The sequence below is a fragment of the Seriola aureovittata genome, chromosome 9 (assembly GCF_021018895.1).
Source record: "Seriola aureovittata isolate HTS-2021-v1 ecotype China chromosome 9, ASM2101889v1, whole genome shotgun sequence".
In the NCBI taxonomy this organism is placed as follows: domain Eukaryota; kingdom Metazoa; phylum Chordata; class Actinopteri; order Carangiformes; family Carangidae; genus Seriola; species Seriola aureovittata.
Window position 1 is genome coordinate 23,747,677 of NC_079372.1, and position 16,965 is coordinate 23,764,641.

The 16,965-nt window shown below is 41.6% G+C and overlaps 1 protein-coding gene across 1 annotated transcript in view; it reads right to left on the minus strand.

The window, feature by feature from the left end:
• The window catches only part of plxna3 (plexin A3), a 120,679-nt gene that overhangs the window by 69,590 nt on the left and 34,124 nt on the right, over positions 1 to 16,965 (minus strand). Inside the window, exon 6 of the mRNA XM_056384183.1 lies at positions 16,299 to 16,481. Coding sequence (XP_056240158.1) covers positions 16,299 to 16,481 — 183 coding nt within the window. The remainder of the gene's footprint in view (positions 1 to 16,298; positions 16,482 to 16,965) is intronic.

Sequence of the window (16,965 nt, forward strand, 5' to 3'; positions counted from 1 at the left end):
CAGAGAGTAAATAAACTCGGGAAGGCCTGAACGTAAACTGTCCTCTCCTTAACAGAACTATGTGTGTGTTTATTTTGCTTGCTGTTGTTTATTTGCAGGAGGAAAGAGGCAGTGGACAGGGGCTCCTGCTGCACGTGCTCAGTGGCAAACTGCCTCACAGAGTTGAGCCTGGTTGTTAAGTCCTCTGAGACAAATGTGTGAGCTGATATAAATAAAACAAAGTTGACCTGACAGTGACATGGCTGTGATGTCACTGCCATGTCACTGAGCCATCCTGGATGATTTCTTTTTTTGTAGGTGATGACCTCTCAGGTATCTGATTGGCTTTCTGCCGCTACCAAATCTCCAAATCAGGGAGGGTGGAGATGGGAGGAGAATGAGGAGGAGGGGGGAGACGGAGTTGATTTCTCTGTTGCCGCGGCAACCGCCAATCGTCTCTAATCTAATTTACAGCCAATCAAAACAAAAACACCAGCTGGTCCTTAACGCAGTACGAAAAGGGAGGCAAGTGTGTGAGCTTAGGACTCGAAATGTGTGTGTGTGTGTGTGTGTGTGTGTGTGTGTGTGTGTGTGTGTGTGTGTGTGTGTGTGTGTGTGTGTGTGTGTGTGTGTGTGTGTGTGTGTGTGTGTGTGTGTGCATGAGTTTCTGCATTGACGTATATATAGGCCTGTGTGTGTGTGTGTGTATATGTGAGCCCAGGTGTGAAGCTTCCTCCTCCAATCACACACCAATCAACCTCAGTTAATATCCAACCATAAAATATCACTGCCTATTGGCTAATTTGTGTGTGTGTTTGTGTGTGCTTGTGTGTGTAACCAGTTAACATTGGCGAATTCACACTTTAATTCCTTCTCACAACATTTAGCCAATCAATAGCCTCGCTCCGTTTAGAGAATGATGTGATTGGCCGGGAGCCCGCAGTGATAATTAACCACAGTTCCGTTCAATTTCTAACAAAGATCGAGAAAAGAAGAAAAGAAAATCCAACAAGGCCAAATACCACCTGAGGGAACATCCGCATCACTGCTGAGTGTTTACTAAATAAGCCAATCAGATTTTAGATTGATCTCCTTGCAGGCAGCCATCGGTTGAATTCATCTCTGTGAAAATCGGAGACTAAAACTAATAATTTATAATTCATGATTCAACATGTCGTCACCTTTACGATCCGTTATCATCATGTGTTAAAGGATTATTCTCGTTTATTTAAACCTGGCATATTTCCCATAAATGACACAATTGTGACTCTACAGGTCGAGTTAACTTCGCTCTCCACCTCCGTCACAGAGATCTGGGGAAACAAAGACTCGTGTAAAACACTGGACCTTGTGCGCGAACGAGCTTTATGAACAGATTCGTTCTTAAGTGGATGTAAGAGAATTTGAGGCATTTAGCAGTTTTCTCTCAGGTACAAACAGGTCTCTGTCCTGGACCCTCCTCTGTTCTATTACCTGACAGTGTAACATCACCTGCTGGAGGCTGGTGATGTTACACTGTCACAATTGTAGCAGAACAGGAAGCTTTATATGGAGATTTTAAGGGGTGTTGATTATGCCAATGATCAAATCTCACGAACATGCAGGTCTAAAACAACCGGTTTGTGCAGTTAAGAGTTTAGTGTTTGCACAAACAGAAAAAAGCTAAATTTAGGACAAGAATATGAAAATGTTCTTTAATGAGGCCCAGCTGCATGAGCCTCCTGCAGCTTTCTAAACAAACATGGTTTTTAAATGTATCATTTTTAAATGCTCCCGTAGAGTCACAGAAACCACATTTATAAGAAATACGCAGGTTGAAATATATCAGAATTAAACCTGTAAAGCAGCTGAGAGCAGAGAAAACTCACTCTGACATCTGAGGTCTGCGACTTTTAAAATGCAATTAGATGACCAAATTCAAATTCATGTAAAATCTTCTTTTTGTCTGGACCACAACAGCAGGGCCAGATATCACTGACTGACTGAGAGATGATGTTAGACTATTGGTCGGCTGGCTGAGTCTTGGAGTGTCCCCATTGGCTGTTGCTCTTTCAAAATGATTTGACACGAACAAGCAGTGATAACTTAACACCTTTGTCACTAGATTTACCAACTTTTCAGACGCCTTTAGCAACTTTATTTAAAAAACACAAATGTAGTGACTTTTTGGACGGACAGGAACATTTGACACGTGAGACATATACGTACTAGGTTTTGACATAGTCTTGTCAACAGATCTATCTCCATTACAAATAAGTAAATATCCACAGAGGAAGACGGTGAGATACTTTTGAAAGTAAAAACTCTTTCAGAAATCTGCTCTAAAATGCACAAAATAAGGTATTAAACCAGACAAGGTTGTTGATCACAAAATGCTGCATTATCGGTCCGTACATACAGTATGTGTAGATGAGAAATGTTGTTCTTCAACCAGGTATAAATATTCTTCAGAGTCAGGACAGACATCTCTCTTTATAAAAATACGCAGCTACTCTGATAAAAACAGCAACGTCATGTGCTTTTCAGGTTACGGTGAACTGGACCTGGGAGCACTCAGCAGAAAAATGTTCTTTAGAAAAGGAGAAACAGGAAATTGAACATCCAGACGCTCAGTCATCCCGGTCACTCAGGTCTGATGGCTTCATTTCCACGTTAACACAGAGAGACTGAGCAGGTGGAGAGGACACAGAGGGAATCAAACCCGCAACAACACAGACTTAGGTCGTCTACACAAGATCAACCGAGCGCACTGCAGAGGTAAAGTGTAGGTTTACATCACAGAGTGCCGGGTTTGTTTACTACCAGCCTCTTCATAAACCAGCAGCCCTGCACAGCAGTGTAATTTCCACTGGGGAAAGTGTCAGTTTGATTTTCCTTCTGAAGTCTCTCTGAACATCGTCGGCCTCCTGTTCAGACACTACAGTCACCTGAGAGAAGATCTCAGTCTCCTTCAGTTATTAACACGAGTTCAAACCAACGAGCTTCATGAGCCACGGACGAGTGTCCTACTCAGTTCACAAATCTACACTGTGTCAGGTGCTTCCATCTATCTATGTGCTCGAGCTAGTGTTGGACTGATGGACATCAATCAAATATCAGCACGGATGTTAATCTAATCTGACCCTGTTAATGGGTTTCTGTGGTGTGTTTTCAGAGTTTGGTGTTTTTATGGATGAATAATCTGAACCATGAACCTCACATCAATTTTTGGAGCATCTGAACAAACACAATCTTTCACAAATCTTAATAAGAGCAAGTTTTTGCAGGTGTAGGTGAAAAGAAAGAAGAGTTAAATGTTCTCTCCACAGGTGAGACACACAGGTGCAGCCGTCTCACAATGATGTAAAAACAGAAGTTAATCAGAAATCAGGTCCTCATTGGGAAGAGCAGCTCTCTGACAGTAAAATTAAATACTGCTTCGCTCCCTATGAAACTGACTGAGGTTTGGTTCGGCTCCAGATTTCAGCTCTGCAGTAAAAGAGAGAAACAGGTGCAGGCTTCTCCTAATAATAATCATCTATATGAATCTAAATCAACAGATTAATTTCCCTCTCTGGCTGTGAGAATCCATTCCCCCGTCGCTGCCGGAAAAAAAGAAAAAGCAGAGAATGAAAATGATGTTTGGAAGAAGAGTGAAGCAGGTGCAGGCGGCTCGGTTACAAACAGACATTACTGTTATTAGAATAAAAGCTTTAATTCCCCGTCGTCTCATTAGCCAATAATGGCTCTGTTCCCTCTGAATGCCACAGCTGATTGGCTGACTCATCTCCGCTAATTCACTTTGTGCTAATGGAAAAAGAGGAAGAGGAGGAGGAGGAGGAGGAGGAGGAGGAGGAAGTGTTCTTTCTAAGAAAGAAAAAGCTTTCAGTCTGTCAGTTTGAGGGAAATCTGCAGAGAGAAAAAGAAGAAGATTAAAAAGAAAACAATATTTTATCATTTTTACTGTGTGACACAGAGACATCAGCCAAACACCAGCTGGAGGAAACTAGCAGCAAATTTTACCAGTAGGCCTGAACGTCATCTGCCTGCAGCTAATACAGCATGAGGTTTAGATATAATACAGAGAGTTCCTATTCCAACTAAAGTCTTCAAACTATAGACAGGAAACAGGTTTTTCTTGCTGTAATTATCCTTCCTGCCATTAAAAGGATGCTTCCAATGTAAGGAAGGGTTCTGTTAGCCGCTTCTATAATTAATATGTTAAAATACGCTGATTAATTAAGCTCTGCATTCAACGAATCTCTGATCAGATCTTTCATTTCTGTCTTCTCATAATTTCTTTCTGACACTACTGACATCGACAAAGGAAAAAAACACTGGTGACGTATACAAACACAAGACTGACTGAGCACACTGGACCACATTAAAGGAGCTATTTGTCCGTTTTGCTATTGCTACATATAGCTAACGTTAGCATCAAACTTCATTCCTTTACTCACAGCTGTCTCCAGAGATGGAAAGAAACCCTCTTGTATGGCTAAGTTAGCATGTTAAACAAATAGCTCCTGCGAGTCAACGAACCAACTGCAAAATGAAATATTTGCAGGAAGGTACTTGAGACAAAGGTGTTAACCGTGATTAAACATGTATCTCGTCGAGAACTTGTGACGTATGATAACTTCAGGAGGACGAGTCCTCGGTTTAACACTGGTGTTAGAGCAGATTCTGTGACCTGAACAGGTTCACCTTCAGGTAACGTTCAGAGCCTCCTGCTGCAAAACATCAGAGATCTTTAACTGATACTCACTGAATGACAGAGTTAATATTATTTTGTTTTTACTTTTCCCTCTGAGTGAAGGGAAAACTGAATGAGGACACAGTTATGAGCAACACAGGTGAAAGACATACAACCCTTCAGAACAGCAGACTGTCTGTGGTTAACGTTTGATACCGAGTGAAATAAAAACGTGACATTTTTTAACCAGTGGACGTTTCAATTCCACACCAAACAAACCTCAAAAGATTCATCAAGTGAATTTGAAAGGATTCATATTCGATAGAATGATACTGAACTCACTGTTCTTTCTCTGTGTTAAAATGTATTCTAAAGTTTATATGAAGATAATAATTGGCAGTGTGAGTGGGAAGACTGTCAAGTGATTAAATCAGCTCAGACCGCTGATGTCTCATATTAAAATGTTTCAGATAAACATCAGAAAAATATCCACATATTAGAAATCAATTCTGATCGTGAACAAAGCTTTTCAACATTTTACCAAACACTTCTGAAACCAACCTCTGGACAAATATTACACTTACTTCACCATGACTGATCAAGAACTAGTGTTGAATCCAAACCTTTATCATCCAGCGGTTTGGTTTTCTTTACTCTGAGCATTAAAGGCCGGAGAGGCACCACAACAAACAGCTTCACCTTCACTTCACTGAAGATCACTTCTCCTGTCAGGACGTGCTGGACAGTAATGACTAACACATTACATTCCCTACAGAGATTCCAGTTCACCAAACCTGCATGACTACACCAGCAGCGACATGTAGACCAGAGGTCTCGACTGGGCCAAAGTGTTGGACCTGATCCGAAGCAGCTGAATGGAAAAACGTATACGAAATACGTAACAGAGACAAAAACTTGTTTTGACAGTAAAAGTCTGTGAAATGTCAGAGAGTCTGAGGAGCTGGTTCAGAACGGATCCTCCATGATGCAGCACAGAAACGGAGCTGAGCACAGACACCTGAGACCTGAAGCAACACAACAGGATCCTATCAGACCAGATCAGACTTCGGACCAGGTCTGACACAGATCCTGAAGCAGGTCTCAGTCACCCAAAACCATAACCTCAACAAATCCCCACAAAGTCTAAGTCCAGTGTGTGTGTGTGTGTGTGTGTGTGTGTGTGTGTGTGTGTGTGTGTGTGTGTGTGTGTGTGCGGGCTGGGAGGTGCGGTCAGTGCAGCGTGTCTCCTCTCTCCCCTCCGGCCTGTTTGTTTTGGCAGCAGAACATAGAGCTGCTGAGACACACACGCACACACACACACACGCACACACGCACGCACGCACGCACGCACACACACACACCCATTCTCCTGGGACGCCCCCCTCCAGCTTCCTGTCGCCTTGCTCTCTCCTAACTTGCTGATGACATCACCCTCTCTGAGCCAATCAGCTGTTAGATCAGCTGATACAAAAAAACAACACTGATAGATGGGAAATACATTACTACTGTTGCCATGGTGATTGCTACTACTCCAACCACTACTACAACAGGTACAACTGTTTCTGCTGCCTCTACTTGTACTACTGATACTACTGCAGATACTGTTAGTAGTAGTATCAGTACAACTACTCCAACTGTAACTACTTCTCCTGCTGCACCGACTCGAACCAGATCAGTAGGACCACTATGTTGGGAGGACCTGGGTTCTTCTAAAACCCCGTCTATGTCCCGGCTCGTCCTTCTGAATACTTCAAATCATCACTCAGCTCCTAAATGAGAAAACAGTGTCTCTTGTTTGTCGTATTTTTCCAGATGCACTTTCGTTTTTTCTGGCGTTTGAACCAGAGTGAAACTCCTGCGGTTTATTTACCTCCAGAGGTCAAACTGAAGAAAACCTGAGAACACAACTGTACCCTGGTGACCGCTGACAGCATCAACAGACGCAGAGAACAGAGAACAGAAACTTACAGACGATTCACTGTTTTAGATTCAGGTGGGTTATTTTTACTGAGGTCTGTTCCCTAAATGTTCAGCTGCTACAGTCCAAGATGAGAGTCACTGATGTCACCGGAGTCTGCTGCAGTTGTTACTGCGCATTTAAAGGTCCATATTGTATAAATGTAGATATCCATGTGTTCTTTGATTATAAAGCAGGACTAGACTCTATATTAATACTGTGAAAGTATCAAAGTGCTCAGTCCACAGAAAAATACACACAGCCTGTATTCAGAAACTGAGCCTTAAAACGAGCCATTGGGACTTCTGTAACTTTGTGATGTCACAACAAAGAAGTCACTGCTCTCAGCCATGCCCCCACCATCCAACCTCGCAGGGGTTTGGTTTCTCTGAGTGTTTACCTGAAATCTGCTATATTATTACTGGATCACTCAGAAAACAGTCACTCACCGACCTGTTGTTACTAGAGCTCCAGAGAGAAGCCGGAGCGAGGAGAAGTAAAACTACATCAAGGTGGTTTTTGATTCTTAAAACCACAAATATATCTTCTTATGGATCAACACTTCAAATAAAACACAGCAGAAGAGGAAAATATGGACCTTTTAAAGTACAAGTTTACAGTACACTTAACAAGCTTATAGACTTTATTTGTCCTGGGTTCTACCACAGCTACATGTGGACTGCCCAGTTTCAGTAAAGTTAGTCTATTAACAAGACGGAGGTTTACATAGTATTTCTATGTTTTGTCGTATTAACTATACAAAGTCGATTCATTACTACTAGATCAGCCACATATTGATTTTCCCTGATCAGAGTATAGGTCTAGTATGTAGAAACTGCTCATTCCACTAAAACCAGTCGTAACTGTGGTGGTCTGAGGCAGAGTGTGGACTAAACAGGAAGTGGACGTGGACCTGAAACCTGAAGCAGCTCTGGTAAAAAGCCTCATAGGGGCGTTTGGTTTGTGCGACCACACACAGAGGAAACCTCACTGTGTTCAGATGGAGCTAAATCGAGATCAAAAACTCCCTAAAAGACGAACTGTTGAAATGTTCAAACACAGAGTTAAACTGGGACGTGACCAGTCCGACCACAGCCTAATCCTCCAGCTGGGCGTCAGCTGCCTTGCTCAAGGGCAAATAGTTTCTGAGGATTTCATGGAGAACTGAACCTCTAAATGTGACACAGCTAAAGTTGATAATCCAGAAGGTTAATTATTGAACCTCTGATGAGACTGTATTATTGTGTTGTATTACAATGGTGTTAGTTCTTTTAATTCAATAAAAGATCGGAGCGCTAATTAAGACAAGCAGAGGACTTTTCCTTTGAGATGAAAATCTGGGAAATCTGGAAATGGGGAATTTAACCTGCGGCTCTGACAGTATCATGGCCTCGCTCTCTCTCTCTCTCTTGTCCTGGGCGAGCAGGAAAATCCCATAATTCTTAGTTTGTGCTGTTGATGCGTTCAGACCCCCCACAGAGAGCGTCAGCGTCCGTCCTCCTGATTCATTTTACATGGAGACTCAGCCGCTCGCTGTGAGTTCTGACAAGAGGAAAAATAACAAGTCGTAACTCAAACTCTCTGTTGACTTTATCTCCGTCTGTCAGACTGTTTCCCTCCGTCCTTCTTCTTCACTCTCTCTGCTGGGTCCCAGAGTTTGTTGTCTTTTTCTTCTTCTTTTTTTTTTTTTTTTTTAGCATTTTCTGAATATCTACACATCTTTTTTTCCCACAAATGAAATGCATATTTACTTTGTTTTAATTCTGCTTGATAATCATGATGTTCTTGAAACACTGAAACTGACACTGTGTTGTTACGTTTAAACCTCTGTGCGGGTCATTTTAGTTTCAGTTGAATTATTTCAGTTCTGGTTTTCATTTCATTTTAGTTGTTAAGACAGAATTAGATCAGGGGTCAAAATAAAACATAAATACAACATAATATAAAAGGAAAATATTAAATATTATTGAAGTTTTAATTTAAATTAATTACGAGACTAAACTACTAACATCACAGTTAAGTCATTATGTTATGATATTATTATTAGATTAATTGCTATCAATTATTTAATTTATAACTTTTTATATACAGTATATTATATGCTACACATACTATATATTTAGAATTACTTTATTTCAATGAAAATATAATTAGTGTAATTTAAGAAAGGGTTGCAATATTTTGATAATCAAGTCAGAATTTCAAGAAAATAAAATTTTTGAGATAAAATTTTACAAGAACAATAAATTCAGTATTTCAAAAGAGCTGTTGTGATTCTATGAAAGAATATCTTGGAAATATTTGACAAAAACCTGAAATATTATGAAAATCCAGTTAGAATTCAACTTTAAATATTTGTAAAAGTGTCAGAATTTTATGAGGATAAGTTTGTTTTATTTTGAAAATTTTGCTATTAAAGTTGTAAAAACTGGTTACATTCTGAGAAAACTATTTATCTTGGTCATTTTAGTGACGTTTGATGTGATTCAAGTTTAGTTTGAGGTCTGAAGAAATGTTTTAGTTGAGCTCTTTATTTATTTTTATTTTAGTTCAGTTTAAATCAACATGTGAAAGAAGAATCATTTCCATCCCTCTGTCTTTTTTTCTGCCTCTCGTCTTTTCATGAAGATTTTTTTTCTTTTCTCCTCAGTTTTCTTGTCACACGTTTCACTCAGGAAATCTAAAGTCAACATCCAAGTCTGACATGGTTTCCCCTCTTTCATCCCTCCATCCCTCCTCCTCTGTTTCTCTCTGTAAAAAGCTCACATGAATCCTGAGAGCAGAGGTCAGAGTTCAGCTGGTTCACAAACTTAAACTCTCTTCATAGAGCAAACACGGCAACTTCAGCTCTCACATGACGATGTACAGCAGGTCGCATCTTAAATACATCAGCGTGACCGTCACAACAGTTTAGACCCTCAGACTGAACCACAGAGGAATAAACTGACTACTCACTGACTCCGATGGACGATGTGTCTGCAGGTTGATTCTCACAGGGATGAACAGAAACCAGAGGAAACCTCAGAGTGAGGCTGTAGCATTTTGGAGCGAGAGCTGGTATTTAAAACCAGACTCATGTGATTCAGGCAGGTTTGACTGTGAAGCTTCCAGAGAGACATCAGGCTGCCGTCTCAGTGTGTCCACAGTTAGAGCTGATGTCATTATGTTGTTAGAAGAGGCCGACTGGGCCCGAGTCCCAGCAGCACTCTCAACCTGCTGCTGGACCCAGTGGAAAAACACTGAAGCAAATAATACCACCTTAAAACCAGTCCAAAACTCTACAAAGATCCTGCTACTGGGTTCAGATTCTCTCCGTTTTTTCCAAATCCAATCAGCTGGTGTCTTCAACCACGACTTAAAGGTTCCTAATTTACCTTCACTTTTATCTGAGTTACACAGATGCAGCCTCGCATTCAAACTAATGCATAGCGCCCAAGTGCTGTGATCTGCAGCAAAAACTCAAACTCCTTCTCCAAGTCATAACTCAGTCAGATCTGCACACACAGACATGGGATGCATAAATCCACATATAAAGAAATCCTCATGTTTTTAACTGTTCTTCAGTATCACATTGATCCAGTGACAGGTGTCTGTACATCCATGATGCATTGCAAACAGGAGCTGATCGTGGGTAACTCAGCATATTTTTCACGGGGATAAATGGACTATATGTCAATAAATACAGGCTTAAAAACAAAGCTCCAGTTGCAGCCCACAGCTCACTAACCAACAGACTCTGAGGCGACAAATGTTTTAGTTTCAGTACAACGATGCACCTCTACAGACCCGTAAATTTCCTGCTGACATTCTGCTACAACAGTGTTAGCTTCTCTTTGTTCTGCACATGCTCACGTGTTAACAGCTACACAGAAACACAGTGACATGTTTACATGACCAAGAAATCATTTTTCTCCAGGAGAAATCGGGTTTCTCTCATCTCATCCCTGGAAACCATGGAAACCTGGTTTCTCATTACACGACGTTTAAGTAAATCACATTATGGCAGAAAGCCGACAGTCTCCTGCTCCAGTACTGAAACACAGTAATTGTAAACTGCACTGGGAACACGTGAGATTCCTTCGGTTTATTGCCTGTTACCAAAAACACGTCATGAAGACTGAATCTGAGACCTAAAGACGTAAATACATGAATGTTTTTTTGTTTGTTTGTTTGTTTGTTTAAGTCTGAAGGTTACGTGTCCCCATCCATTCGTCTATCTGCTTGTTAACCATGATAAGTGAAAGGTCATGTTTGTCTCTGGAATCTGCTCAGATTCCTAGTTTAAGAGTTACGGTAAAATATCAATAAAGGTTTCTGGAGGCTGCAGCCCTGATTTACTCTGACTCACTTCTCCTTTAACTGAGGCTTTAAAGGCACCGCGCCTTGCTCAGTGGCACTTTGACAGCTCCTTGAGAGGAAAGGTAAACTGTAAATGATGTTATTTTTTCTTATGATTTCACCCTCCACTGTGTTCCTCCTCTGTGTTCTGTCTGTGCGGTTTCTCCGTCCTGACGATAGACAGCGTGTCTCTGTTCTAGTCTCTCTCCAAATGACCAACTCGGCCTCCTTGCCTTAATTCAATTCATTAGAGTCTGAGCGGCCCAGTTAGACAGCACAGGAATGCTTTGTAGAGACGAGGGAAATGAACACGTACTGATGTAAAACCGGTCGTTAAGAACAGGCAGAGAAATGAAAACAACAACAACAACAACTCAATAACCTATGTGATGCTGTGTCTGTTGATCTGGCTGCTCAACAAACTACAAAGAAGAAATGATGTTTCTGTTGATCCTGAAAAAATTGTAGATCCCTGTCTCCAAACATCACGTGTGGATTAACCAGCTGGAGACCTGAGGACCAAAATATACAGATAGCTGTCTATATTTTGTAAAGAATACAAAATATTAAAAGACAAAAACAGCTAATTAGCTACAAATCTACATACATAATAACATACATAAAAAGTAATAACTAAACAAGAACTTAGAACAAGAATTACTAGAACTTCGTGTGAATAAAATAAAATAAATGACGGTGGGGACTGCTTTGTTGTGACATCACAAAGTTACAGAAGTCCTGATGACTCGTTTTAAGGCTCAGTTTCTGAATACAGGCTGTGTGCATTTCTCTGTGGACTGAGGCTTTGATATTTTCACAGTATTAATATAGACTCTAGACCTGCTTTATAATCAAAAAAGACATGGACATCTACATTTATACTATATGGACTTTAACTGTAAGCTGGTGACTGGTGTTGACGCTTCATATGACAGACACATTTCAGTCGGTACCAAAAAAGTACAAAGTTAAAATACCAGTTCACAAACAGACACATGTTCCACTGTGAAAAGTCACAAGACAAAAAGGTTGAGATCCTCTGTTGATTCAGTCTCTACAAACCACCATTGATCCATTTTTACCATTCACATAAATCTGTTATTGTCTAGATTAACCAATACATCAATAACATGTCAGAGAATAGTGAAAAACATCTAAATCCAAAGGGAATGTCATCTAACAGCTTGTATTCCAGACCAAAGCTTTTCAGTTTATTATTAAGACAAAGAGCAGCAGCAAACCCTCACAGCTGAGAGGAAATGTTCGACATGTTTGCTTGAAAAATCACCAATGATTCATCAGCTACCAGAATTTTTTCAATCTGGTTTATTTTCTAGTGCTGGAATCGTTTCAGGTCTAAAGGAGGCTACAAAGACACACGAGGCAGCTGCACTACAGGTTTGAAGATGCAAAGTGACAACAAATGTCTTCTCTAATAAGACAATGGATCTGTTGTTGATTCCCCCCAGGCTCTAACAAAACACCATTTCCTATAAGCCCTAGAGGTTCAAGGGTCAAACGTGAGAGTGTCTGATGTCAGTTCAGATGTGTCTGTAGTCACAGCAGAACGAAACACGAGTCTGGGTGAGTTTCATGGATATGGACAAAAGCTTGACGAAGACTATGTGCTGCCATATTTGTAGTTTCTTCATGCTAGTTACACAGAGTCACAACTGGCTAATCAGACGTGTTTGTGTAAATGAGGTGACCAGGTGATGCAGACTGAGTAGATTCCAAGACCTCGGTTTCGAACAGGATCTCAGACTGAAGTGGTCTGTGCAGGGCCTCAAGCAGTTTGTATTCCTGCTCTATTTCTAATTGTCTGGTTGGCGGCTGAAGCGGTGGAGAGTGTAAGTTGGACTGCAGCAGCTCAGAGGGCAGAGGAGGAGGAGGAGGAGGAGGAGGAGGAGGAGGAGGCTTCACTAAACATAGAAAGTGTTCTCCGCCAACTCCGTGTCACACAGGGCCCAACATCTAAAACCGAAACCAGCGATTTCCACCAATCTGTTCACTACACAGACTCCGCCTCCGGCTGTTCCTCCCTCGTCCTCCCTCTCTCCCTCTGTTCTCCTCTCCATCCGTCGAACTCCGAGGTCAGCTTTCAGAGGAATATCTCCCCATGTGAATGAATATTAAAGCGGCAGCTGTGTGGGAGGAGAGGTGAGCAGGGTGAGCGCAGAGAGGATTCATTCACATCACCCAGCCTCCATTTTTAGTTTTCAGGCAATTAAAATTCATCGTTCACAAGCTGGAAAATGGAGATGATTGTGCGGTCAAATGTGGAGGGAAGAGAGGTTTTAATGCATCTTTTAATTTTAATGATGGTGATGATGTAGATTAATGTGTCTCAAGTGTGGAGGGTGGTGTATGTGGAACCAGAAGGTTCAGGTTCCTTCAGTTCAAAGGTACCAGAGTAAATATAAAGAACACAGATCACTTACTGATGCAACGCAATGTGAAACAGATCAGTTCCACTCACAGAAAACAGAACATGTCTATTTTAAATAAATTAAAGGTTCTGAAAAATGAACCCTGAGTGGCTCTAAAACTGGATCTGTACGATGTTTCAGCTCGACAGCAAAAGGTTCTTCTGATGGACACGACTTTCAACTTAAATTACATGTAATTAAACTTTAATTTGGTACAAAGTCTGTTCACAGTGGTTCCTCCAGAGGTTCTGCAGGGCCTTAAGGAGATGTTAGTGGCTCCTCTGGAGGTTCTAATGAGCTTTAAGATGATAGCGGTTCCTTATGAGGTTCTAGTGGACCTTAAGAAGAGTTCAGTGGTTCCTTAGGAGGTTCTAGTGAGCTTTAAGAGTTTAGTGGTTCTGTATGAGGTTCTAGTGGACCTTAAGAAGATTTTAGTGGTTCTGCATTATGGTCAATGACACACGAGCTCAGTCTCACCACTAGCAGAGGTAAATTAAAGGTTTGTCCTGAGGGTGGAGCTAGAGGAAAGATCAAGGTTCCTCCTCTGGAGAGCAGGAATCTGATCAGGAAATTCAGATGATTGTTTTCTTGTGTTACACGAAACATTAAACGATGAACAGACAGCAGATCTGTGATTCTGTGATCCGGTTTACAAACATGATTAAACTCATCAAGGTCCAGACTAAAATGTTCCTCATTAATTCCACCTCACAGCTCATCACCACCCTTTCATCTGCTTTGAGTCCCGTGGTTTCATCCCGACAGTGGAGGGAAGATCTCTGCAGCTCAGACTCAGTCTTAAATCCTCCAGAGAGGACCGAGTCTGTCCTGCAGGGAACCAGTGACTCTTTAAGGGACTGAACTGCTCTGGTGGAGACAGAAAACAGACATTTGTGCTGCTAAGTGGGGTATCTTTTCTAACAGCGGCAGACAGTCTGAGTAACTCTGCAGCTTTCTGAGAGATGAAGTGAGGCTGGACGACTTTGCAGCGTCGGACGTGACGGAGAACATCTCTGCAGAGACTCGGGCTGCGTCTCTCTGTCCTGCTGTGACGCTTGAGAGTCTGTCTGTTCCCGCTCACGCCTCTTTAATCCTGTCTCTACACCTCTCTGCTGTTTATCTGTCCTGTCTGTGAATAAAAACCCTGGAAATGAACAGATTGTGTTTGCTGTGTTATGAAATCAAAACAACGTTCAGCTTATTTTCAGCTCCAGATAACAATAATAACAACAGAGCCGCAGGCAGCAGAGAGCAGGCTGAGCACATATGGAGGAATGACTGAGGACCAGGTTCAGAGGCAGCAGAAAATATGTAAAAAGAAATGAAATATTTATCAGATATCTATACTGCTTATGGTTACTATTATTGTGGCGTCATTGCTGAAGACTGGAGCATGAATCTTTGGAGCACACATCCCACACCAGGTCTCTCTTTTCCCAAATGTTCCTCTCCCAGAGATTTAAATCTGTCAAACTCACTGAGATACATAAGACAATGTTGTACACTGAGAGCTGCTGCAGCGAAAACTGTCAATTCTACCACGGTATTAATTAAAAACTATATTTAATGTGCACTTGTTTAACCTTATTATTGTCCATAGGATATTTTATCATGAGTGAAATAATCAATCAACACCATGACTGAGTATTTCCACCTGGAACTGCAGTGAACCAATGACAGTCCCATAAAAACAGATTCAGACAGCCAGGGTTTCATACGTCACAAACCTTAGGAACCAATCCTGTCAACTCGTGGGGACGAGGGGCGGGGCTAAATAAACCTGAACTCTTGTCAGTACAGAGAGCCAAAGTTTGCATTAGCACAACCGCTAACGCTGTGTCAGCCACTTCCAGTTACGAGCTAACACACAACATAAACTAATAAAAGATGCTATGCTAACTCTTCTGATACGTCTGCTAGTCTCTGATTCTGCTCTCAACAGACTCCTCATCTGAGTCTGGGTCTGACTGAGGCTCAAACATGTGGCTGAGGATGTGGATGTGTTTCCTCCTCTAACCATCTTTATACTCTCTGCTCTTTCACCTGTCCACCTGGAGCAAGCAGGTGGCACAAGGCCCGATCCAGATTTCTCAATCAGGAAGTAAGTATCACTTAGAGGAGGTGGTGGAAAATCTAACTCAGATAAATGAGTTAAAACTATCTAGAGCTGTTGTTTCTTCACCTTATTTGTTCTGTTTGTGCTCAGAGACACAGATGAGCATATTTACTGTGATTCTTTAGCTACATGAGGCTGATAATACTTGTACTGATACTTAAGTAGGACTTGAAATTCAGAACTCTTACTTGTAATGGAGTATTTTCCTTTGCTGTATTGGTACTTTTACTTCAAGGATCTGATCTTCCTCCACAGTTGCTCAGAGGAGATTCTTGCATAAATTCACCACATTTAGCGACAATTTTACAACATATCAATCAGCATGAAGCTAAAGTGTTCGAGGCGTCAGGTCAGGGTGACAGAAGCAGGACACACTGTGAGATGTTTCATCGGGGACAACTGGAAACTGAACCACATTAAGGAATCAAGACAATCAGAGCTGAGAGGTGAAGGTGAGTCAGACTCAGATTACAGACCACAGAACTACAAGAGACTCCAGTGATTTTAAACATGAATAAGGCAATTTTCTCTGCAGCTTCTCTCCTCCAACTCCTTAAATAGAAACACTAAAAAGCAGTCAAAGACCCAAAAGCGATTTTAAAACATTCATGCAGCCATTTTCTCTCAGCAGAGGAAACAGCAGCTCTCTCACAAGCATTTATTCCCGTCCCGGCTTCATCCTTCTTCTCCCTCTCTGTGAAGGAACTATTTAAAACACAAATCTCTTTCCTCCTGACAAACAGCTCACACTGCAGCTTCAACAAATCAACCAGACATTTCCCTCCCTCCACCCTCTCTTCCTACCTTCTTCAGCTGACCGCTCCGGGTCCCCACGAACACCACCGTATGTTCTCCGTAGGTGTAGGCCGCCACGGCGCCCATGCCCTCGGTCCGGTCCTCGTACAGCGGGTTCCCCTCGATGACCCTCAGGCCTCCGAGCGGCTGGTTCAGAACCAGACCACAGAAATCATCTCCGATCTGCTTCGGCTGCGATAGAAGAAGAAATGATTGAGAAAGAAAACTGGTTTTAGTTCAAGTTCAATAAGTTGTAGCTGTAAAGTTCGCTGCATGTCATCCTCCACACAACTATCAAATAACAGCAACAACCACACACACAGGCAAAACACAGCTCTGACGATTTAGGCTAAATTAAACTCTGGGTCCATGTTTGTGATCAGCTTAAAACACGATCAGGGCTGCCGATGTGAGTATTTTCATTATCGATTAAATCCACTGGTCATTTTCCTGATAATTGATGAATAATTTTATAAAATACCAGAAAACAGTGTAAAATGCCTCTTAGCCCAAAGTGATGAGTTCATGTATCTCATCTGACCTCCAGTCAGAGTAGAGTAGTTTAAGTTAATTTTCTCTTCGGCTCATTCTGGTGTAAAATGTAAAGAGTTTCCCTCAGGGGAGAAGAAGAAGAAAAGGAACTTTTAATTTGGGTGTATTTTTTCCAGGCCCGTGT